General features: G+C 38.3%; 2 protein-coding genes across 2 annotated transcripts; both read right to left on the bottom strand.

Annotated features, from left to right (window-relative positions):
• Positions 1-6,366: 6,366 nt before the first annotated feature.
• On the bottom strand, positions 6,367-9,047 carry LOC146710229 (elastase-1-like). Its single transcript, XM_085457590.1, has 8 exons — positions 8,948-9,047; positions 8,738-8,835; positions 8,539-8,639; positions 8,219-8,344; positions 7,885-8,021; positions 7,563-7,705; positions 6,678-6,827; positions 6,367-6,458 (listed from the first exon to the last, which is right to left on the bottom strand). The coding sequence occupies exons 1-8, from the start codon at positions 9,030-9,032 to the stop codon at positions 6,447-6,449; spliced, it is 852 nt and encodes a 283-aa protein (XP_085313716.1). The 5' UTR covers positions 9,033-9,047; the 3' UTR covers positions 6,367-6,446.
• Positions 9,048-18,220: 9,173 nt separating this feature from the next.
• On the bottom strand, positions 18,221-21,173 carry LOC146710228 (elastase-1-like). The gene is made up of 8 exons (XM_085457589.1): positions 21,089-21,173; positions 20,783-20,868; positions 20,540-20,640; positions 19,345-19,470; positions 18,958-19,094; positions 18,722-18,864; positions 18,471-18,620; positions 18,221-18,337 (listed from the first exon to the last, which is right to left on the bottom strand). The coding sequence occupies exons 1-8, from the start codon at positions 21,126-21,128 to the stop codon at positions 18,329-18,331; spliced, it is 792 nt and encodes a 263-aa protein (XP_085313715.1). The 5' UTR covers positions 21,129-21,173; the 3' UTR covers positions 18,221-18,328.
• Between the last annotated feature and the right edge of the window lie 3,845 nt (positions 21,174-25,018).

Below are 25,018 nucleotides of genomic sequence, written 5' to 3'. Positions count from 1 at the left end.
GTTGGCACAGGGATGTGTGTGAATCCCACAAGGATGTTAGGATTTTCTCAAGTTGACAAGGTTGTTCTGCCATTCAGCCATTGCCTTCTGGAGATTAGGTTTCAGAGAATGCATTTGCAGCAGTGAGATTAAGGGTGGTAATAGCAAAATACCTGAATCAGATCAGTTGCTATTAAATTTAATTTTAATACTTATAGTTCCAGTAGAATGATTCCTACTAGCATTCGTGTTTGACTTAATTTTCTTCTATTGTAACTTCAAGTTGTAATTTACATTCCCTTTTTGGTTTCTAATAAAATCATAGTGAATCTATCAATATTTCAGCATCAGTAGCATATATATAAATATATATATACGTTTCTGTAGCATATGAGTGGGTCACACATGTGGGTCAAACAGACTTTACCAACAACTGTGTTTGTACTGTCATGGTTCATCAGTGGCTGCCCTGGCATGCTGTTCTTACTATGTTCACCAGGGAGGCGTCTGTTCTTCTGTGTTCTTCTGATTCTCACACCTGCGCACACACACCTGCGGCTCATCATTGCTGATGGATCCTGACAGTATTTAAGGCCGTGTTGGAGTAGTGTTCCTCACTGGATTGTTGTACTTACTTCTGTTAGTGTAGCCTGGCTCGCGTTTGTACTTCCCTGTGGTCCCTGGTGCTTCTTCTGACCTCTGTGTCCATCTACCTGTATAGATTGCCCTGGACCTGACCAGAATGAGAGTGGGTCACGGTGTTGGATTGGACGGTGTGTGTATCATGTTCTGGACTCTACGAAGAGGTGCTTGACGTGTGTTTCCCTGACCCTCTCTTGGAATCCCCGGAACACTGTCGCTCTGTATATGTAAATATTTCACTGGTGTTGTATATAAATCCCCTTTTGACTGCACAGTTCAGAGTCCTGCCATTGAGCCCTGCTTCAGTAACAGTGACATGTAGCAACAGTCAGTGAGATGACTCATGAGAACATAACACAAAGTTTGTATTCACAGTAGCTTACCCCTGACAGTGTGTTAAATTGAGAGGTGAACATTCTTCATCACAAGAATGTGATTAATCAAGCGCAAAAAATGATGAATATGTGTAATTAGCGAACTGTTTTTCATTAACATGAGGAACGTAACCCTCTTGCAGAGATATTACAGATACGCTGACCTTTGGAATTAGTTCCACCAACTGAGAAAATGGTTAAAAAATGTTATGCATTAATTCTGTGTTGATTAACTTTTGTATTCATTTCTAATATGTTTGCTAATCTTGTCCACATATCACAAAGAGATGTGCACAGATTTTTAAATATTCACAGAGGCATGAAAGCATTTCTGTTAAAGAATTGGGGATTTATGAAACATTAGACAACACAAATCTAAATAGACTTTAAAAAGTGCATTAAGCTAAAACTTAATCACCAATTTACCTTTAGTATTATATATAATATAATGCAATTATAGAAAGAAACCCATACAAAAACCACAGGATAACCTTTTGAGCTTGTAACAACAGAAACAGACAGTCTTGTTCTGGTCTTCTGAAGTTTTCAACCACATCACACAGGCAGCACATTAAAATCATCCATGTGTCAGCTCACGTCACTCGTTCAGTTCGGGCTTGCACACCAGCAGTTCTTCCACAGTTGCACAACTATTAGGTTCATGGTTGGTGATACATCTGGATTGTCAAACTCTTCTACTGGGACATCTGGACATCTACACTTTTAGTGGTAGTTGTCATGAAGCCATTGCCATTATGATGCAATACTTACAGCTTATAGCTTTTCACATTTAAGCTGCAGTTTGCTGCAGTCTCCCTCACTCATTCTTTCTCCACAGACAAGTTGATATATTCTGTACACAAGCAGTGTTTACTGAATCCATGAGCGGTCAAAGATGAAAAAATTACATTTTAAATGAAATCACGACACAGGGTGTCCTTTTGCCATGATTGCTGTGTAGTAAAGATTGTAGGTCTTTTGATTTCAGTATGTGTGTTAACAAACTTTAAAATATCAGAAAACAGTAGTCTGCTATAGTAAAATCAATACCCAACTTCTCCACTTCTCCATTCCAACTTACATGTTAGATGGAGTGCATACAGTACATAATGAGGTTGTCAGGGTCCCTGCGCAATTATGGACATGTGTGTTTTTGGTGTGCTGTCCCTCATTCTCCCTGCTTGCAGATTTATGTGTGTGTGTGTGTGTGTGTGTGTGTGTGTGTGTGTGTGTGTGTGTGTGTGGGGATGCCGGTGTTTCTGAGAGCACCTGTTTATAGGCACCTTCAGGCCTGGTGGGTGTGGCCCTGCCAGGCGGTTGGCCACACCTGAAGACCATCACACAGCTGATCAAGCTTTGTAGGAGGAGCTACTTAAGAATGCGTTGGAGATCTCTCCGACGGATCATTGCGTGGTAAATAGTGAATAACTATAAGTGAGCTGAAGAAAGGAATAAACAGCTGGAACAGGAAAACAAAGTCATGACAGTAGTTTGAAGTAGAAAGAAAAATGAAGGACTGCAAAAAAAAAAGCAACTGGAGGAGAAATTTAAAGCCTTGGAGCAGAAGTATAAATTACTGGAGGAAAACCAAAAAATGGTAGAGGAGAAAGAGAGAAAAAAGAGAAACACAAAGAGTTGAAGATGAGAAATGTATTATGAATTGATGCAGATGTCAGGAGGACAGTAACACAAAAATACTGCATGAGAGGATAATCAGCTGACCTTTCAACTGCAAGTTAGGTTTGTTGACTGACATGGATTTTTAATTTTTCACATTAAAGAATAGAGTTGCGAACACACTCTGTACATGCTAGACGAAAAAGAGTTTGTCTTTATCTCAGTGAGTCTGTCTATACAAATAATCTTCTTTTCCTTGTAATTAACTGAGTATCATAGAGATGGAGGTGAAGCTCTTTGGATTTAAATCTGTTGAAGCTGCATTTGGAACATGAAGAACACTTATCGTTTGCAGTATGTCAGAAAGGGACAACTTGATTATCCAAATGCAGAGCTCAAAGAAGGATTGTCAGTTAGACAAAAATTGTATTATTTTAAAAGGAAGTTTAAAGAGGGTGCTCATGAGGCTTTGGCACATTGGATGAGCTGAGCTGAGCTGATTGCTGGAGTATGGAGATAAGAATGTAGCTCCAGGCTGAACAGGTTTAACTGAAGTACAGTATAGCATGTAGTGTGTAGCTGATAATGCTGGCACAGTGCCATAAGAATACTCTGAGACACATAAAGAAAAGACTGTGAAGTAAAAAGTAAAAAATATTCAAGAAGTGAATGATGGTTTTATTTAAATTATAACTGGAGCTTGAATCTTAATCAAGCAGTCCTTCAATTTATTTATAAGCACATTTTAAAAAAACACACAGGCTGACCAAAGTGCTGTACATAGTAAAAAAAAAAAAAAATAGAGAGTAAAAATGTGTTTTCAGATGGGTTTTAAAAATGTCAAGTGTTGGAGAGATCCTCAGGCATGTAAATGGATTGCCCACAGATGCATAATCAGAGCACCAAGTCAATACACACCTATAACAGAAATAAACCAAATAAGGCCAGTGTTGGGAAGGTTACTTTTAAAATGTATTCCACTACAGATTACAGAATACATGCCCCAAAATGTATTTTGTAACGTATTCCGTTACGTTACTTAGTGAGAGTAACGTATTCTGAATACTTTGGATTACTTAATATATTATCATGCTTTTTACAACTACATGAATGTACTATTGCTGTGTGATTTATTAGTATTACTGAAGGTTATTGGCCATAGCAATACTGACTACATTTTTAAATCTTAATATAAAATGTGTAACAGTAGGGTGGACATTACGTAAGGCTGCACTTTTGCAGCGATCTCTTATAGAAAACTATTCCGCGTGTATATAAAACAGGTCCACAGCTCCGAACCGTAAAGGCGTGAAACCGTAAAGGGTCCTCTGGCTACATCACTGTCAGAGGCCATAGGTATTTCTGTATTCTGTATTCTGATGAGCTATGAAACCTGACTGAAACCTCTCAAGTCTTGCAGACTCCCATCTCTGCAGGACCTGTACACCTCCAGGACACTGGGGCGTGCAGCTCGGATCTCAGCTGACCCTTCTCACCCTGGACACAGTCTGTTTGACCTGCTCCCCTCAGGCAGGAGGCTCCGGTCCATTCGCACCAGAACCTCTCGCCATAAGAACAGTTTCTTCCCCTCTGCTGTTGGACACATGAACAATAACCGTATGACTGTTCCCACCACTAACACATGACCCTACGCTGTGTTCACTGCATCATTCCATGTTTGGCACTGATCACAACCTGCACTCATGTATATATCTATCTACTTAGCACTTTTAACTCTTATTCTTATTTTTATTTTCATGTCTATTTAAGCATAATTTATGACAGTATGTTTGCACTGAAGCACCGCAGCAATTTCCTAATGTTCTAAACCTGCTCAACATTTGGCAATAAAACCGATTCTGATTGTGATTCAGATTCTTAGCTGTTTCACAATTACTCTTTCAAAAAAAGAAAACCAAATCTCTAAAGAAATCTCTAGACAGTAGATTTTCCACTTTCATCATATACCTGCTCAACAGAACAATATGACAGCTATTTACTGTAAGACTTGGAGCTATCATCACCACCATATGGCCACACCACTGAAAAGACAAAGCTTTTTTTCACAAGCAGACATAATGATATAAAGGCAATATGGCAGTGTTTTTCTTAGAATATACTTCCCGAGAATCATAATACAGGCTTCTTGACATACCTTGTAAGCTATGTAATATCTGGCAAAAGCGAGTGTTACCATTTGAAACTGTGAATACACTCGCTAGCCTTTAAATATATATATCAATATTATTTACAATTTAACATTTAAATGTTACATAGCAAAAGTACCACTTGAAAAATTGGTATACATTAACACGTGTGTTTTCCTTAGAAAAGGAGAGTCCTTTAAGAAGGACTTAAATGTCATGGTGTATTATTTTGTCCTTATAAATGTATCGTTATGACAAATATTTTTAAGAGGCTGTCAGAACTGGTATCAAAATCTATTTTGATTTTCAAGTCTGCATATCCTTCTCTTCTAGGCATGAAGAGACACATCATATTAGTCATATTCAAAACTTCAACTAACCCTGAAAATATCTGACTGCAGGTTGAGTTTTCCAACATCTCCTTATTCTATTCTGCTTCTATATAACCCATCTGACCCTGCCAAGCAAAACCTGTAGGTACACTAATGAGGAATGACATTTTCTTTCTTCCTCAAAGATAGAAGAGCTACCAGCATTCAACAGCAAGTTTTGTAGATTGTTTTTTCAGTTTTGGTCTGATTGTTGAACACATTTAGTTTATATCACAAAAGCATTCTGCATGTCCCCTGAGTGGTTGTGTGGGTTCACTGAAGGACTCTAATCTGCTTGTGAGTGGATGACAGAAGAATGAGTTCAGCCCTGGATCTGAATTGAAGCACTGAAGGTAATAGAGCCTAAAAGAAAGAATGATTAAAAATAAACTTTGAAAGAGAGACTAATTGTATATGAATGTGTATCACTGCATTAGTGTCACTTAGAGATGCATCTGTTTAGTTTATTGCACATCAAGCTCTGGGTCACAGGTGGGCTCGAGATTATCCCAGCATATCCCAGAGGGGTGATATAGCCTGAACACCCTAGTAAGCAATATAAGGCTAGCACTGAGACATGCATCCACACCAATGGGCAATTTAAAATCACAATCAGTTAATCTAACAAAAATATGAAGGGAAAGTGAAACACCCAGGAGATACAGATAAATGCACACAAATCATTCATGCGGAAAACCCTAGGTGACCAGGAGGTTCAAAAATCAGAGCTGTATCTTTGCTCCGATTGGAATAACATCTATGGTATGCCGCAGGTGAAGCCTATCTTTAAAATATATTACTGTGTTTCTTCGTCATATGATGACAAAGACACACAATAAAAACAATAAACATAATAATAGACAAAGAGAATTTGGGCAGCCATTAGCAGTTTTCTTCCTAAAACAAATTTGTTTTATTTTTCCAAATATTTGAATCGCTAATGTTATACTACTTCCTCACTAACAGTAACGATCCCTGCTGGTGGTGATAGTGTAATTGTTGAAGTGTTGTTAAAATCAGTTTAGCAGAAGCAGCAAATGGCCATGACACAAAAGAAAAACTTGTGTGAATTTTCTTAGAACTGCTGCCTCAATAGTCAATAGATTATGTGTTTCAGATATTTTACTTTACCTCAAATTACTAATGCTTTTAAATACTTTAATGGCCAAATCTTTTATATGCAACACTAAAAAAAAGCACAAAAAAGCAAAAACAAAAAACATAGTGAGGCACATGTGCATTGAAGGACATTTTATTCTGATGGAGTAAGAAACTGAGGTGAATCCAGAGTGTTTCCATGGAGATGATCACTCTTCTCAACCCATGATCTGGCAAAGCAAGGACAAATGAATCATTACATGATTACCACAACAATCAACCTGCACAAAATGCTGCAAAAATATTTGTAAGAATTGAATGGATTAAATTAACTATGAAATCTTCTATTTACTGCATTAGTAAGACTAATAAAACATTACCACACACAGTAACTCAAACACAGTGTTTTAAAATGCTGTGATCTATATTAATGGTTATAAAATACTAACACTGTTCATCCAGCTGATGTAAGCAGAGACGCGGGTGAAGACAGTAGGCTTCTGGTAGGCATTGCAGCCCGAGGAGGACACAAAGCTGGTCACACCATGGACAACATACTGGCCACCAACACTGCAGTTCAGGGGGCCACCAGAGTCACCCTGCATTCGAAAGGTTACATCACAGACAAGCAAAAAAAAATCATTTATGCATTTTGGGTAAAGTCAAGAGCAAATTTGCCAGTGCACTTAACTACTTCCCAACTTCCAATGTCCAGCTAACATCTCAGTCAGCCTAAAGCAAGTTTGTGCAGAACACAAGTTTACAACATGCACTTTGTGCAGCTTAAGCACTTGCTTGAATTATTGTAAGTGACTTATGCCCTGCTGAAGCAGCAAGTAATCCCACATGTGCCCCCCAAAATATCTTCCTTGACAGGAAGGGGTCAGCTTCCAACTCAGTGGGAGACATTAAATGTCACTCTGTTACAGTGACATGGGACTGAAATAGAACAACTTCTTTCCAGCGTTTCTTCCTGTCTGTTTATACCCAAACATTTTTTAGGGCTGACACACCTGTTTGCTAAAGAGCTTAAAAAAACAAGGTTCAACGTTTGTTAAATATTACAATGAATGAAGACAGTGTTCATCTTTGTTTGTAGCTAATAATGAAGTTCTAGATTTTAACTCATCTCAACCCTAAAAGGTTATTAACCACATAGCAAACCTATTTTTCTTGCTGATGGTTTATTACGGATTCAAAAGACTTAATAAATTATTTACGCATTACCAACTTAACACTCCTGGATATTACACTTTAAACAACAAAGCGTTGCTAAGTAAAAAGCATGAAACAATCGCTCTGGCCTAAAATACTTCATAATGCTCTTGGCTCACCTGACAGCCAGAATTGCTGCCGCCACCAGCACAAACCATGGTGGTCTTCACTGTGCTCCCCCACCATCCGCTGCTGGAGCAGGTATTGTGGTCAACAACAGGCAGAGAGGCCTGCTTCAGCTGGGCGGAGAGCTGACCTCCAGCTGTGTACAGCAGTACAGAAAAAAGACTCACAATACAACTGTGTCTTGAAAAAAATCTGGGTGAAAAAACCCTCTCTTGACTTTATGGTTCTTACAGATTGCTTTCCCATGTATGCTAGCACTGCACCGAATAATTTACTGTATAGTGTAAATGCATGATATCCTTATGTCAGACTCACTCTGGGTGCGACCCCATCCACTGATATAGCAGGGGTTTTTGTTAGGCAAAACCTGGTTAGCAGGAGGCAGAGCGGCGAGCTGGACGTAGTTATTGAGAGTAGCATCAGATGTCAGACGCAGGAGGGCAATGTCATACCTGAGAGACCAGCACACAGTCACTTCAATGAATAACACGTTTTGTTCATCTTCTAAAATATCATTAAGTCTTTAAGGATACAGAATAAACATGCCCCAATTTGCCAATTTTAAAGATTTTACTTGAAAAATATATGCACACCATATATATATAAAATTTGTGCATGCAAATGTGTGTCAGATCATGATATCACTAACCCGCCTGCAACATTGTTGGAGTTCCAACTGGGGTGGACGTAGACCTGACTCACGGTCATGTACTGCTCTGTGCCCTCTTGGGTATAGATGTCGTGATCCCCAAGAACAACACGCCAGGTTCTGGGGCTGTGGGAAGATGAAATTTACATCTCTTTAATTATATTATAATGAATCAATAATAATAATAAATCAGTTCACAAAAAAACTATGTAGTTTTTTTGCTAGTTTATTAAATAGAAGACTGATATGCAATAAGAAAAATGTAAAGCCAAGATTTTTTGATGAAGTTAAGTCATAAGAATATCCTGTGTAACACGCACGTGTCCACACAGTGAGCAGCAGTCATGACCCATCCTCTCCTGATCAGGGTCCCTCCACAGGTGTGGTAGTAGGAGCCTCCAGATAGGTACTGAAGACCTATCTGGAATAAAATATGGGTTTACGAAATCTGAAAATCCCTGCATTCTGTTTTGATTTGCATTTTTGGACTTTTTAAAGCATTTGTAAAGTATCAAGTACCTGCCAGGGCCAGGAGTGGGGTCTGGCCACCTCACCACCCACCACTCTCTCCTGTGTACGATCATCCTCCAGAAACCTGGGCTGGGGCTCAGCCAGCACTAGACAAGGTAGAGACATGGAAAGTACAACAGTATGCCATCAAGCGTTCAAGTGATCGAAAAGATTTTTGTCTTTTGCAATAATGTCAAAGGAGAAGAAGACAGTTCTTACCAAGGGCTGCAAGAGAGGTCAGCACAAGAAACCTAAACATGTCTGCAGTTTCCTGAAATCTTCTGCAATGAAGGCTTCCGTCCATGACTCTTTTATACCCTCTAGGCCGTGTGTGTGTGTGTGTGTGTGTGTGTGTGTGTGTGTGTGTGTGTGTTTGAGAGAGAGCGAGAGAGAGATTGTGTGTAGTGCTCAGCACCAGCCCTTGTCCACCTGTGTCTGTCTCACAGTTATCACTGAAGTGAAGGCCTGCGGATTCATTCATGGAATAGCTGACTCAGCCGCTGAATTCATTATGTTTTTCCATTTACATTAGCAGTTGCTGCTCAGGATTATTTAGTTGGATTCTCTGTGTAAACTAAACTAAACTTTAACATTAATGTAATAGTCAGGGAATTTTGGGGTTCTTTGTCTGTGCTGAGGGTAAAACTTGTATAAATTTTAATAGATTGTATGCTTCTCAGAAGTCAACTAACAGTATGCTCTGTTGAGCTGAGTTCAAGTGATTGCATTGGTGATTGAAGAATATCCCATTTTATTCCCTGAAAAAAAGGTTGGGTTGCTTTTGGAGAATGCTATAGGCTATTGTTCAAAACCTGTCAGATCAATTTTAGAGTGTTTAAATTAATCTGAACAGATTATAATCCTGTACACTTCAGAAGTCATCCTGTTTCTTTTATCACCAGACATAGGATCAATAAACATTAGCGGTCCCGTCCCACTGGCAGCCATACATGCCCATAATATTACTTCATCATGTTTGACAGATAATGTGGTGTGCTTTGGTGTGCTCATGAAGTACTCATTTGCTTCTCAGTTTTCTCTTCCCATTATTCGGTAGAAGTAAATTTGGATTTCATCTGCCCAAATAATATTTTCCAGAATTGGGCAGACCCTTTAAGTTATTTTGTGGCAAAATCTAATTTGATATTCCCTTTTTTGTGTGTGTAAAACAGTGGCTTGCACCTTATTGTAAATCCTCTGCAGAAAGTGATGTAACAATGATTTTGTGGTGGTCCAATGACCCAGTGTTTTGAGTTTTGTGGGTTCATGATTTATTTGTTTTTTAAAAGTGATGTTCTAGTTCTTTACTGTTTCATCCTTTGAGTACAGTTTTGTTTCCTAGCACTTCTGAGTTTTTTGCTATATGTTTCTGGTTCTATTGTCACAGTTCACACTGGCCAACTGTGGGTGTGTGGGGAAGGAAGACCCAAAATGCAGGACTCTGTGCGATGAATGCAGTGCGTTTATTTGCAGTGAAGTAAATAGTACACAACAATAAATCCAACTCCCGTGCTGTGTTTCTTTCTAAGTGCTCGTGCTCCGTGTCCCCGCTCCCGTGAAACATTTGCTTGCTGCTCTCCTGTTCCCGCACTCCTGCTGGAAAATCCACAGAGGCAGCTGTTAACATACAACTAAACAGCAACAGACTAGCACTCACTGATTTTGCTGGAATCCCTGACGGGTAGTCACTCAACGATCCAGCGTTGGAGAGAGCTCCACCACACTTTAAAGCGGCTCCTCCAACGAAGCTTGATCAGCTGTGTGATGGTCTTCAGGTGTGGCCAACCACCTGGCAGGGCCACACCCACCAGGCCTGAAGGCGCTCTCAGAAACACCGGCATCCACACACACCTGCCTATACACACGCACACCCACAAGCATGGAACACGAGAACACAGCACAGTGCAGCAAACAAACACCATATACTATAATAATAATAATGAGGATAATAATGGTCCACACTGCTCATGGACCCCGAGTCCCTATAGAACCGGGTCCGTGACAGTTATTCCTTGTTTGATGTTAGTTCCCTTTGGTGTTACTTGCCTGTTCCCCCAGTCATGTCCACACGTCTGTCTGATCTCTTTGAATTCGATCTTTGTGGTTGACTGGTCTGATCGTTTAGTTGTTTCAAGTTTCTTACCTTCTTTGTGGATAAGGTTGCCAGTTTGAAACCTTCTACATTATCTCCCGTTGATCCATTTGTGCATGTTTCCTGTTCAAGTTTGCTTATTTCTTTCCAACCAATTGCTCTACCTGAACTAGGGAAACTCGTGTTAAATGCTAAACTGTGTGGTTCTCCAAATGATATCACTCCTCCCTGTTTTTACTTCTACTGTTGGACCACATATTCTGAACATAATCAATACCATCAATACCAGGCTCTTGTCAGGTCAATCACCAAGTGAGTTTAAGCATGCAGTTATCCATCCCTTACTTAAGAAACCAAGCTCAGACATTTCAGTTATGTTTTATTTATACTTATACTTATTTATACTTATATATACATATATATATAAGTATATATATATATATGTATATATAAGTGAGAGAGAGAGAGAGAGAGCTCAGCAGGTCCATATGTATGTAAGTCATATGTCCTAAACAGTTAATGCAATACTACTACTGCAAAGCTACTGTCCAAATACTTTGGTCCTAACTGTAACTCCTGAAAATGCATACATCTCATATTTAGATCATACTTAGTCCCTGCTGTTAAAACAGTCTCTATGTAGGTCTTTGTTCCTGTTATTAGTAAGAATGTTTTTGTCACGGTCTGGCTGGCAGACCGTGGGTATGTAGGGAATGAGGACCCAGGCGCGGAGCTCTGAATAACAACAGTGCGTTTATTTACAGTGTGGTAAATATTGATGCACAATTGATCCCCGTGCTCCCCAAGACTCCTGTGTGTGTCTTCCAGTGGCGTCCGTGTTCGTGCTCCCCGCTGTCGTGACTCTGCACACCCTGTGCGTGCTGTCCTTCCTCTCCACGTTCCTCCTGTAGGAAAACAATAGAGGCAGCCGTTAAACACTGACCCCCGCGGGCACACACGATCTGCACCTCCTAAACGCACACTGACATGGGAGACTAACGCAATGATCCCGCGTCGGTGGGAGCTCCAAGACTCTCCTAAGTAGCTCCCCCGATGAGCCCTGATCAGCAGCAGGTGTGTGGCTTCGGGTGTGGCCAGTCCCCTAGCAGGGCCACACCCACCAGGCCTGAAGGTGCCTGTAAACAAGAGTTCAGACACACCTGCACCCATACACACACTCATATCTACAAACATGGAGAAGAGGGGCAGCAACACCAAAAATACATATAATATAACAAGTCCATAACTGCTCAGGGATCGGACCCTGACAGTTTTCTTTTTTTCAACATTAAGATTTAGCACTTGACTTACTGAGTCATTTAATATCTTTACGTTTAGACATTAATATGTTTACATATTTTCTCACTTAACCTAGAAACAATCAGTCACTCTTACTAAATATTATGGATGTCAGATTTTTGTAAATGTGTCATTTTAAATAAGTAGAAAAACTGAGTTGTTGCAATTTATCTTTACATAAATTGTAGTTCACTGTTGATGACTGTGGTGAAAATGCAGTCAGCTTTTAATCTATTGTTGTTTTGACAGGTTCACAGACCTGTGAGCCATTAGGAAAGACAGCTGAGCTCAAGCTACGACAATGCAGGTGAACATCTAGAGAAAAGGGAACAGAAAAGGGATCCTGTACGTCGCAGGTTACAGGATATTTATTGCTATAGATGAGGATCACTGTTAAAAGCTACAATATCAACCCCGAAGCCACACACCAGAATTATACATTAACCCTTTGATAAATATTCATGACGCCCTGCAGAGGTGCTATTACAACTCTCTATCTTTAGTGCAGGTATTGCACGTTAAGTGTTGCCTCAGAAAAGGATGTGGTTTAATGGAGATGAACGATAGTGTGGGGTACGATTTTTAAGGCATCAAAATAAATTCCACTTGTCATGTTGATTTTAACACTACAACACAACATATGTTTATTTTACTTATCTTACCTTTAGCCAGAAATAAACTACAGAACTTCATTCAGCTGCTGTGTTTGAGTATTGTGCCTGTTATCTACAGCACCACTTTTGCGTTCCATATACTAACTTCACATGCTGGACATGCTGAGCTCGATTATTTACTTTTCTCAAAGAGAACACTGCAGGTCTGATATGAGCTTGTTCTGCACACGTGGCTCACAGACAGCATTCACACAGTGAACAATATCTCCATTTAATATACCAGTAATTAAAATGTAAATTCTGTAAACCTATATTCAAAGCTTGTACTTGAAGTGAGGCAAGTTACATTTTTTATGAGATTTATTGTGTGAGATTTTTGTTTATAAACAAAATAAATGTCTTTACTTTAAATGAATTTAACAAAAAGTAAAACACGAGATGAATAAAACACTTTTCATTTAGTGTGTGCAAGAAATTCCTTTTAACTTTAAAGATCACTGCTGGAATCATACACAGCAGCTATCCTGTAATAATAAAAGCATAGCTAGGAGCATATAACTAATATCCAAGTAAATCCAGGTTCATTTAGGTTCATTTAACCTCCCCACAGGCCCTGCTTTAAAATATATTCATGGACAGTACTTTGGTGTTTCAAGGTTGAGTTAAAGATACAGTAAAAAAAAAAAAGGCTGTAACATTTCTCAGATTTTACATAAAAAGGCATAACAAAAAGGTTCAGCTGTACTTCTAAAAACATGATACAGATAATGTGAAAACATTTAAGACATATGAAATGTAATCAATATCTCCTGTTACTGTCACTTTGACTCTTAAGTGCTATTTGAATTTTGACTACACCCTAGCTGCAACAGGTGTGCTGTTCCCACTATAGGCACACAGTTATCGTGCATCTACTGTGCAAGTTTGTTAAGCCCCAGCCTTTTACTTCTAAAATGTCACTGAACCACCAGAGAGACAACAGAAAAGGGCAACACAATATTTATGTTTATTAAACAGAACAATTTTGGCAACCAAGGAAAAACAAAAGAAACAAAGACAAGAGAAACTGAACTGGCTGCCAGAATCAGAACATTATGCTTTATATTTAAAAAATAAAATAAAATAAAATAAAATGAATGAATGAATAATAACACATAAATAAAATAACATAAAAATGCCTTTTGGTGTGCTTGGTAAAGCCCCTCTGTTTCTGCATTTGCTCTATCATAAAGCTTTTGGATGTGAAGTTTTAGGAGGTCTAATAAAACCTTTAGGTATCAGGAATTTTATTAGAAATGTGGATGTTCATTCATCAGAAATATAAATGTTGCAAGATCCACAAAATCCAACTATACATCTGTGTTATAAAAGACATCATTCAGATGCCACGTTGGTTTTTATCAATTATTGGTTGAAGATTTGACCAGGGAAATTGCAACAAGAGAAACTTATCAAGCTTAGCTCTGAGAAAATTCTGTTCACGAAAGAAGAAAACACTTTAGTATATCAATCAATCAATCAAAGCAGAGATAGATTAGATAGATTATTATATTCTATTCAAATCCAGTCTGGCAGCTGAATCAGCACTAACATCAGGACTTAAAAAAAACTCCACCATCATATAAAAAAAACAACAAAAACGAAGAGACATACACTGTAATATGAAGAAACTTATATGTATATGTAAGTTAATTTATATAGTTAATATATTTAAGCTGAGCAGTGGCTCCAACTGCTCAATGTATCTTTCTCACTTAAACCCCTCTTACAAATTCTGGTGCAGACTCTGGGCCTACCTACATGTCTGTGTCCTGAAAACCTCCGGTGGGTTTTGTTTTTATCTAGCAATAAATATTTGTATGTTCTGTATCTCTTTTGTTTCGTCTGTGTCATTCTTCTGTTGTGAAGCTAACTGAGACCTGTTTGAGTCTTTAGGTCCTACCATATTTATTTATAAATGTTTTATAAGGCAAAAGTAGTCCTCACTTTAGATGAGGTCAAACCGAATAATTAACTAACAACTAGTAACTGCCTGAATTAACCATGAATTACAGTATGAAATGAGTATATATAAATTCTCCAGTAACACACTCACAAACAATGAGCTCATATCTTAATCATTATGTATATATAACTGTGTATCTCAATACTTAATTACTTATTTCATATATTGAATTACTTTCTGTATACTAATGCTAAGGCATTACTCATTAGTAAGGAATTGCTGATACACTTACTAATACACTTATTAATGCTTAATGCCTTACTAATGTTTAATGGTGCAACATTATAAAGTGTTACGCAATATAATAATAATATTAGAAAAGATTCTATTTTATTGAATGTGCTGTCAAAAAACAAAGTGAAGCTGTTTAACAGCCTTTATTAGTTTCTCTTTATTTTTCATTACATTTCCATTAGTTACCCAGTTCATTCATGTCATGTAGTAGGCAGAAAATTCTTCTGAGGCATACTAAATCCCATAAAAGACACAAAGCTGTCTATCCCATTGGCATGCCAAATGCTTTTAGCTCTGCAGCTTGGAGGCCCACCAGTCTCCTTGTGATGAAATGAACGGAACTTTTTGATCAATACCATAGACCATACATATGTATGAGTACGCGCAGAGGAGCAACCTATAAAAGCACATACCATCATTTCTCAAAGTGTTAGTACTGTTGGCAGCAAATAAACAATTCAATTAAAATTTATTTATATAGCGCCAAATCACAACAATAGTCACCTCAAGGCACTTTATATTGTAAGCTAGATCCTATAATAACACATACAGAGAAAAACCCAACAATCAAATGACCCTATGAGCAAGCACTTTGGTGACAGTGGGAAGGAAAAACTCCCTTTTAATAGGAAGAGACCTTCAGGGGAACCAGGCTCAGGGAGGGGCGGGGCCATCTGTTGCAACCGGTTGGGGTGAGAGAAGGAAAACAGGATAGAAGACGTGTTGTGGAAGAAAGACAGAGATTAATAACAAGTATGATTCAATGCAGAGAGGTCTATTAACACATGGTGAGTGAAAAAGGTGACTGAAAAGGAAAAACTCAATGCATCTTGGGAATCCCCCAGCAGCCTACGTGTATTGCAGCATAACTAAGGGAGGATTCAGGGTCACCTGATCCAGCCCTTAGCAAAAAGGAAAGTTTGTGTCATGTTCCTGGGTCTTATGACCCAGCGTTTTGAGTTTTAGTTCATTTTGATGTTTATAGTGTATGTTTAAGCTCATTAGATTTTCTATGTTCATTTGCTTATTATATTCCCCTTGTGTTTTCAACCCTTGTGTTAAGTCTCCCTTATCCTTCATGTGTTTTATGTCTGTTTCTTGTCAAGGTCATGTAGTCATGTCAGTGTTTCATTGTTTCCTATTTTATTTTTAAAGAGGTCCTGTGCTTCTGTGTTCTGTTTTGCTCTTTCCCTGTGGGCGTTGTTATGTTCATGTTGTGTCTACTTTGCCTTTCTGTCCCATGTTTCAGGTCCCTATGTTCTGTCTCAGTTGCTGTTAAGTTTACATGTTTTGAGTTCAGTCAGTGTGTTTCCTGTTTTACTTTCACAGTCTGTCCTATGTTAATGTTTCTAGTTTTGCTTCCCTTGTCTCGTCCTGCGTTATTACTCTCCTCCTGTGGCTCATTCCCCCTCGTTATCCCTCTGTGTATTTAAGCCCCGTGTTTCTCTTTGTCAGCGTTGTGTCCTCCCTCATAGCTGTGTGATTTTCCCTGTGGCTCCTTGTGCTTTAGTTTTCCCAGTTTAGTTTTGTATTGTTTGTATTGTCCTCCTACACCAGCAATAAAGCTGTGTTTTTTGAGTTTACCTTTGTCTCTGTGAGTTTGCGTTTGGGTCCTTCCCTTGCCTGCACACAGCCGTACTGTGACAGTTTGAAGCCTAGGTAGAGATAGTGTCTGTCTCCCGAATCCAAACTGAAAGCTGGTTCCACAGAAGAGGGGCATGAAAACTGAAGGCTCTGCCTCCCATTCTACTTTTAAACACTAGGAACAACAAGTAAGCCTGCAGTGCGAGAGCGAAGTGTTCTAATGGGGTGATATGGTACTACAAGGTCCTTAAGATAAGATGGGGCCTGATTATTTAAGACATTAATACATTAAATTAATTATTTAATTAATTGAATTACAGCATTTGTTTGCTTACCAAGAGTTAGTATGCAAGTATAAGTGTACACTAGCCTCTTTAAAAAAAAATTATGACAGTGGGTTCATATATATATATATATATATACACCTTAGCTCTAGAACCTTCTAACATTTGGAAAGCAGTGAAAGCAGCTATCTCAAATTCCTGATGGTAAAACAAATGTGTACACGAACCCAAAGAATGTGTGTCATAGAAATACAAAGCAATACAGGCTGAGAGTTGTGTAAGTATCATAAAACAGATTTAAGACAAGCATCTTAGATTCTTTCCACCTGTAGATTCATCTGCAACCAATACTGAAGGGCAAAACTAGCACTGCATTTACACAACCTTTCACAGTCCCGATTCAGCTAGTGTGTGAAACTTAACTTGCCAAGGCCATTAGGCAACATAAGCCACTACTTCCGCACCCACAGCTCCTCTTGCGATACTACTTTCTGTATAGACAGTTCAGCCAGCACTGAAGTCTAAAGGACATGCATCAGTTATAATATTAAATATATCTTAAATATCACCATGTCATTTGTTACATGTTGCAGACTGGACTCTCTGTTTAAAGGGAGGGTCCAAATTCCCTGCTAGCGACTCATTTTTAAAAAATGTTTGTAGAGGCAGTCCATATTGATTTTTTTTCTGTTTTTTTTTTTTTTACACCTGTGGCAATTTAAGCATTTTAGGTGTGCAATGTAAAAAAAAAAAATCAAATACCAAGAATAACTTAATCAAATCACCTGATTTTTATCCTAATCTAACTAATAAACTTGAAATGAATAGATGAAAAGAGCTACATCCAGGCCTTGTCCCGTGCCTGATAATGTCCAGCAGTGACTCAGTATGTCCTCCAATCCCTTTGAAACCTTAATCCAACTTGGCAAAAAAAAAAAAATGAGTAAAGACAAAGCTAAAAATTATAATTACAATTTGTAATTCCTGTGGCATCTCAGAATTTCTAAATCTCTAAATCTCTTTTTTTTCTTTTTCATAGTAAAAGATGACCTTTGTCCTCCTCCGCTGTGCTTGGCAGAGGTTAGACATACACCTGTTGTCTAGCTCAGACTTTTTTGCTGTTTCAAATAGTTTTTGCAATCACAGAGGTGACAAAAAAAGTGCCTCTATACTTTCCATCAGTACCCAAGTGTTCAGCATTTACTGTCAACACTATAATTTACGTACTTTCATAAATGATAGTTAATTCTTTTCCCCCCCAATGTCCTTGATTCACATCTTGTTGCAGGGTAGAATAGACTGATGTCTAAGCCTAAGTAAATTACCTTTTTAATGGCATTTCCATTGCATAAACTTTCTGATGATAAATGAGTCATCACACAAAGTTAATTACATTTATTTTTGCAGAATTGCACCAGACAAGTGAGTCTGTACAGATGAAAATATGATGGAATGCGGTCTCTGCAGCGTCAACGATTCTTGTGCTTACTAGACGATCTATAAACATAAAACATTCAAATTGGTTAAGCATTGCAACCTTAGAGATATAACGATAAATGAATTCTATAAAACATTTTTAGTTGTAATAATTTCATGAATATCTCTGATAATAAAATCCTTTTATACTAACAGTGTTTATCCAGTTAATGAAAGCGGAGACACGGGTGAAGACAGTAGGCTTCTGATAAGTATTGCATCCCAGACCAGACACGAAGCTGGCAATACCGTGCACGTAGTATTTTCCACCATTCAAGCAGTTAAGAGGGCCACCAGAGTCACCCTGGGAAAAAAAAAAAGATTTATTATTTTAATTATGTAAAATGATCCTGTATTTCTTTCTGGCAGCATAGTTTTCTTCTTTTTTTGTAGGATGAAACTCACATTGCATCCAGCCTCTTTTCCATCACCACCGCACACCATGTTGTTTTTCACAGTGCTGCCCCACCAGCTAGGGCTGGAGCAGGTCTGATAGTCCACCACAGGAAGGTAGGCCTGCTTAAGCACAGGAGACAGGCTACCACCGGCTGGACAAAATAAAATGGTAAGGTACATTAGTCTTTACAGAAGACACCCAGTTATGACAGTGATATTGATAGGAGATCATACAAACGACTCACTGGCAGTGCGCCCCCATCCTGTGATGTAGCAGGGGTTGTTGTTGGGCGGAATCTGGCCAGAGGGAGGCAGAGAGCCCAGCTGGACATAATTGTTCAGGGTGGCGTCTGAGGCCAGTTTCAGCAGAGCGATATCATTCCTAAGGTAGAGAGTTAACAAAATCTGTTTTGTAAAGCCTCTAAAATTGTCTAAATTGTCTAACTCTAACCAAAATAGTTCTGGGAGGCGAATTATGTTCATATCCTTGACCCACCACATCCATAATGTAACATTCAGACCCCAAATCAACACATTTGCCAAACATAATATTACTTAAAAAGGTTATAAATAGCTACAAACAAACAATTTAAAAAATGCTTAGGAATACAAGACATAAAGGTACTTCTCACCCCTGAGACAGTTTGTTAGCATCCCATTGGGGGTGGACATAAATGGCACTGACAGCTATGATCTGCTCTCTGTCACTGATGCTGTTGAGGTCATGTGCACCAAGAATGACACGAAAGGTCCGGGGGCTGCAATGTTTCAGAAACATCCAAAAACAAACACAACATTGTTAGCAATCAATAAGTTGGATTTCACTGCATTATACTCTTGTTTATGTTTGATTCATGTTGTTTGTTTTTCTTTTAAATCAATAAGCAAATTTTCTTTCAATGTGGCAGTTACAAATGAGGTTGTAAGATTTTTCCTCATGCTGGTGGCTTTATGAAACACGGAAATAAATCATAACTAAGTATTCGGTTAGAAGTAACCCATTAACTTTCAAGTCAGGGGTTGAATTTCATTTTACCCTCTACTGTAGAGGAGTTTATATTGGTTTTGAGGACCCTTGTTGGTTTTCCTTAGTTTTACTATGTCCATTGTTAAACCAGTTTTTTATGTTTGTTTGTTTAAATTTTCTGCCTTAATATTCTGTGAAATTTTTTTTCTGTTTTTGTATTTAGGGTGTGGATACTGTTTTTATTTCTACAATCTAGTCTGACCCTGCTTCTTTTTAGGTCGCTGGTTTCTGTTTCCTTTACGCTTTCGTAGGGATTAGTTTAGTTCTTTGTGTTTCCAGACTTCTAAGATTTCTGTCATCATCCTCTCTCTCTTGAGTTTATATGTCAGTCTCTTTTTATTTTCCTATCCTGTAGTTGTTGTCAGGTCTTTGCATTTAGGTTAGGATTAGTCCCCTTTGGTTATGTCTTGTTTTATCCTTTGTAGGTTTATTTTCTTTCCTATTTCAGTTTTACTTCCTGTCTGTATCCCTTTAACCCCCTTAATTGTGTTCAGTTTTTATCGTGTTCAACTGCCTCCCATTCCCCCCCAATGTGTCTTTTCACCAGTCACCCCTCTGTATACTTATAGCCTATCATCCCTACTCATTCCTACCAGCTGCTGGATTTATGATTGTTCTCTTTTCTGGAGTTCATCAGCCAAAATAAACCCCTTGCCTTTTGTTTTTCAAGCCTACCTCCAGCGCCTTGCATTTGGGTCCTCTTCAGCACTTCGTGATAAATGACATAATAAGCCCAAATAAAACTAAAACTCCTACAGCCAAAGAATACTGCGTGAGCCTGTAGTTCATCATTTTGTTACCTGTCCACACAGTGAGCAGCAGTCATAACCCAGCCTCTCTGGATCAGAGTTCCTCCACATGTGTGGTAGTAGGAGCCGCCAGATAGGTACTGAAGAGAGATCTAAGGGAGAAACAGAAATCTCTGTGTAAAAACATTCAAGCTTAATTAAAGTTTAATTTAACAATCTGATATTTTGGCTCTGAACGACCACATGCTTTCATTTTTATTGTGAAAATCAATTGAATGTGTCATACTGGGTTACCTGCCAGGGCCAGGAGTTGGGTGCAGCCACCTCACCTCCTACAACCCTTTGATCAATGTTCATCAGATACTTGGGCTCGGCCAGCACTAGTTAAAAAAATAATGATCAGTTTATACACATTAACAGAAATCTGAAAATGTTATTTGCTTTCATCTTTCGGGAAAAGGAAAAATGATCGTCGCTAAAAGAGTGACTGAGTGAATGTACGGACGGTACAGGGCACGACAGAGAGTATGAGAATAAAACGAGACAGACGGATCAATAATGAATGGTTATATAGCACAATGTCTGCTGTCATTTTCTTACCCAAGGCTGCAAGACTTGTCAACACCAAAAACCTGAGCATGTTTGCAGTCTCAAAACGTCTGTGCAGGAACCAGTGCTGCTTTCCTTCTTTTATACCTGAACTTGACCTTCAGCTGATGTGGAAAAATGTGACTGGTCTTTCCCCTGTGACAAAACCCAGGTGTGTACCTGTGGTCTGTGTCACACAGCGCTATCACAGCCAGTTAAAAAAAACATCCCCTGCTTTGGTCAGTTGAATGTGGTCCAAAATGAACAATGTCACATGGATTGACAGTTTTATTGCTGGATAAAATGAGTCACAGTGGTTCAGAGCAGTTAAAAGGAATACATTTATAAATGTATTCTTGCTAATAGTGCGCACCACACTTATTTTGGGCAACAGCTTACAGAAAAGATATTTTCTCAAAATACTTTTGTCAGAAAAGGAGTGTAAGAATGATTCATTCTGTAAATAATGACAATAAATCATATCATAATGTCATCATATCAGATATGTATGACAGATACGTATGAAAACCTACACTTTTACCTCTCACCCAATGTCCTCAATGATTTATTAAATACAGATCATTCCCATTACAGTGCAGCATGAAATCTTAAAATAAAGTGCCTGATGTAAGAGAGGGCAAGATCTTGTGAAGACTTACATCACAGCATAATCACATGTCCATTTGAACCAGCATGAATTATCAAGTGAGCATGGGAAAGCAAACGGCTGTGGCATCAATGGTGTAATGGCATATTCCAAAAGTACACATTAAAATGGAAAACAGGTTCACTTTTTATCTTCTAGTGTCTAGAATCACCTAGACAGTATGACTGACCATGTTAGTCTCTGGAAAGTAAATCTTTTGTTATATTTTACAATATGTTTTACAACTGTCCCATCTGGTCTGTATATTAATTAAAGAGAATATTTCTAAAGTTAGAAATATAAAGAAATGAAGGATAAAGAAGACAATAATTCGTATTGTTGTTATTCATGCCTAATTTAGTTTTTTGGGGGTTTTTTTTTGTTGAAGCTGTTTCAAAAAAACTGAACTGAAACGAAGCTAAAGGAATACTTGAGTGTGATGTCTAGATGGTACCAATTATTTACTAATGTCAAACTAAATGTAATATTAAAAAGGTAATTTAATTTTGTTTGTAGTATAAAGAGTCATTCATGATTCAGAGCAAGGTAAGCGTATACATTATTTTATAGATACAGTAGAAATATGAACTGTAAAGCTAATTGAAAACAGGACAATATTATGGGCTAACACTAGAGGGGACTAAAGACTAACAAACACTTGGCATCTCTACAAAGGGACACACACATTCCTGGTCATACAGACAGATGACAGATGTGGTCCTGACTTTGCTTTGAAAACCTCAAATATTCATGCAGGTCGATTTTAAATTCAGTCTGTAGTGTAGTGCTAATGCTACTACTGAGATTTTTTAAGAGTTCTCTCCTTTCCTAACTCTGTGTTTAAATCCAGTGTGAGAACTGAGGTAAAAGTGATTTCTCTCCCTCAGTTCATCATAACCCCTCTGACATTGAACATTAGAATCACAGATGGATTACTTGATGATTTATGCACAGTAAGTCTCTAAGTAAAATACATATAATTATACTTTTTAAAAGCCTTTTACTTGTTCTGAACTAGTCACGCTGATAGCACCAACAGTAGCTTACTGAACAATAGGAAGGCCTCTGATGTGTCCATATTTTATAAAACAGTCCTTAATTAGACAGAAAGTCATTAAAACTGTATGGATTTTGGATTATTGTCTTATCAGGCTATTAAAGAGATAGCTGTGCTGCCTAGTAATTGAGCTGCCCCCCTGACACACAGGGGAAAGGTCCTAATGCTGTAGGACTTCCTGACCAACAGAGGCTCCACAGTTTCATTATTTTCTCCTCGTCCTTTTCAAACTTCTTGTGTACTCCTCCACCACCCCAACCTTTTCTTGCAGAGGCATAAATCAAACGAGGAGATCAAAGACAGGAAGTACTGGGGATGTGTTAATTAAAGATGTTTGTTCTTGATACAGCTTCCCTCATTAATGAACAGTCGATTTGGTTCCCATAAAGATGTCTCACATACACGAGCAGGAAATTGAGGTTTGGAAAAAAAGATGGATGAGATGCACTGATTGTGCGTTGGGTGTGTGATAGAAAGTTGGGGAGGGCTATCACGCAGTGTAAATGTTGATTATGCCAATGTGACACTATTTAAACATCATTTAAATAGGAAACCACTAGCGTTACTACAACCAAATACAGTTACTCATTCCATGATATTCTGATATTCGGTTATTACTTACCATTGGATAATGAATTTCTGTGAGGAAAGTGAGGCAATACAGTGTGTGACACAGACAACTCAGACATTTTAAGAGCTATATAAAGTAGTTTAAGGTAAATCCAAATAAGCATGAGTACAAAAGTTGCCATTAAAGGCACTTATGACAGTCTGGTGCTCAAATATTTGATTTGTATTCCATCTTTTTGTTTCCTACGGTCCATCATTTTCCTGTGAATTTAAAGCTGTATTTTTGTTTCTTTTTTTATTTAATCAATTTGCACTAGTAGAGCACATGGCAAACACAGCACTGAACATATAAAAAAAGAATAAAACAAAAAAATGTGAATTTCTTGTAAATGAAGTTCTTGAAAGTACAATTACAAAAAAAACCCCCAAAACTTATGAAGAGTGGCTTGTAAGGGGTGAAAACCTTTCTCTCTAAAAAGAACACGGCAGCCTGGCTTAGGTTTGCATGTCCTTTCAGTATAGTGGAGACTGAGAATAAGAATAAAAATAAAAATAAGAGTAAGACTAGAGTGTGGATGTTTGCCCATTATGCACAACACCACTTCTGACAAAAACAAAGCATGTTCATACAAACACCTCTTACCAACTGTCAAGCACGATGGTGGCGAGATGATGATGATTTGGGCTTGTTTTTCAGTAACAGTATAACAAAGTATCCTAGAGCCAGGAGTGAGGCTGTAATCCAACAGCTAAAGCTTTACCAATATTGTATTATGTAACAAAACAGCAATCCCAAGCAGCAACAAATGTATAGCTGAATGACTGAAAAACAATCAAGATGCTGCAAAGACCCCATCAGTAAATACCTTAAAATGGTCCTGAAGAGAGCTGTGGATTAATGCCCGCAAACCTTAATGAAGTGAAACAACATTGTGAAGAAGACTGGGCCTAAATTCATATTCGTAATCATAGGGAAAAAGATTATTTCAAGTTATTGCTGCTAAAGATGGTTTTACAAGTTACTGATTCATTAGGTGTGTGTAGTGGGGTTTTTTTTTACAGAACTGTACACAATCCTGTGAAAACTGCAGGAGCAGACAGACAGAGCAGACATTTTTGCATCATTGCTTCTTGCACGTGAGCATAGCATTAACTTGCTCTACTAATATTAAATATATTCCCTGAAGTCTTATTGGACAAAGTTTAACAGAGTTATAGTTTCCATTGTTATTTAGTCACTGGCAATGCAGTCCTGTCTTTTATTTTTGTTTTCCTGATGGGCACAAGATTCCTGGGTTGTCTAAGATAACACTGAATTCCTTGAAACACAAAGATTTTACAGAAGGCTCTCTGTGATTACCTACATAACACTCTTGCACTTGATGAACATCTGTCAAGCCCACAAATAAAAACAGAACAGCACCATTTGCACCATCTCACAGCACCTAAGAGTATTAACACTGGTTTGTCTTTCAACTCTTTGTTGTAGTGGTGTAACTTGTTTATATGTAAGGTTTAAGGAGTTGCAGCACTAGATTACTGCAAGGCATAGCACTAATCTATACAGTCTACTAGAGCTGACAGTGTATTAGCACTTCTCCCTGCTGGCCAGGGAAATGTGGAAGGATGCATCAATGCTTCCATGTGTCCTGCTGGGTGACAGCAGTGA

The sequence above is a fragment of the Copadichromis virginalis genome, linkage group LG5, assembly GCF_057382275.1.
Source record: "Copadichromis virginalis isolate Kocher_CV1m ecotype Utaka linkage group LG5, C_Virginalis_male_GT1.1, whole genome shotgun sequence".
Lineage (NCBI taxonomy): Eukaryota > Metazoa > Chordata > Actinopteri > Cichliformes > Cichlidae > Copadichromis > Copadichromis virginalis.
Note: the sequence above shows the minus strand (reverse complement) of the source record. Positions and strands in the feature narration are given on the sequence as shown.

What these genes read in the sequence shown, in the direction of transcription:
- LOC146710228 (XM_085457589.1), bottom strand. Translation starts at nt 21,128, where the DNA reads ATGCTCAGGTTTTTGGTGTTGACAAGTCTTGCAGCCTTGG. An exon ending in GCTGCTCACTGTGTGGACAG is followed by an intron (nt 19,471 to 20,539) that starts GTAACAAAATGA and finishes GAAACATTGCAG; the next exon opens with CCCCCGGACCTTTCGTGTCA. An exon ending in GCTAACAAACTGTCTCAGGG is followed by an intron (nt 19,095 to 19,344) that starts GTGAGAAGTACC and finishes TCTCTACCTTAG; the next exon opens with GAATGATATCGCTCTGCTGA.
- LOC146710229 (XM_085457590.1), bottom strand. Translation starts at nt 9,032, where the DNA reads ATGGACGGAAGCCTTCATTGCAGAAGATTTCAGGAAACTGCAGACATG. An exon ending in GACCTCTCTTGCAGCCCTTG is followed by an intron (nt 8,836 to 8,947) that starts GTAAGAACTGTC and finishes TACCTTGTCTAG; the next exon opens with TGCTGGCTGAGCCCCAGCCC. An exon ending in CCCACTCCTGGCCCTGGCAG is followed by an intron (nt 8,640 to 8,737) that starts GTACTTGATACT and finishes ATTTTATTCCAG; the next exon opens with ATAGGTCTTCAGTACCTATC.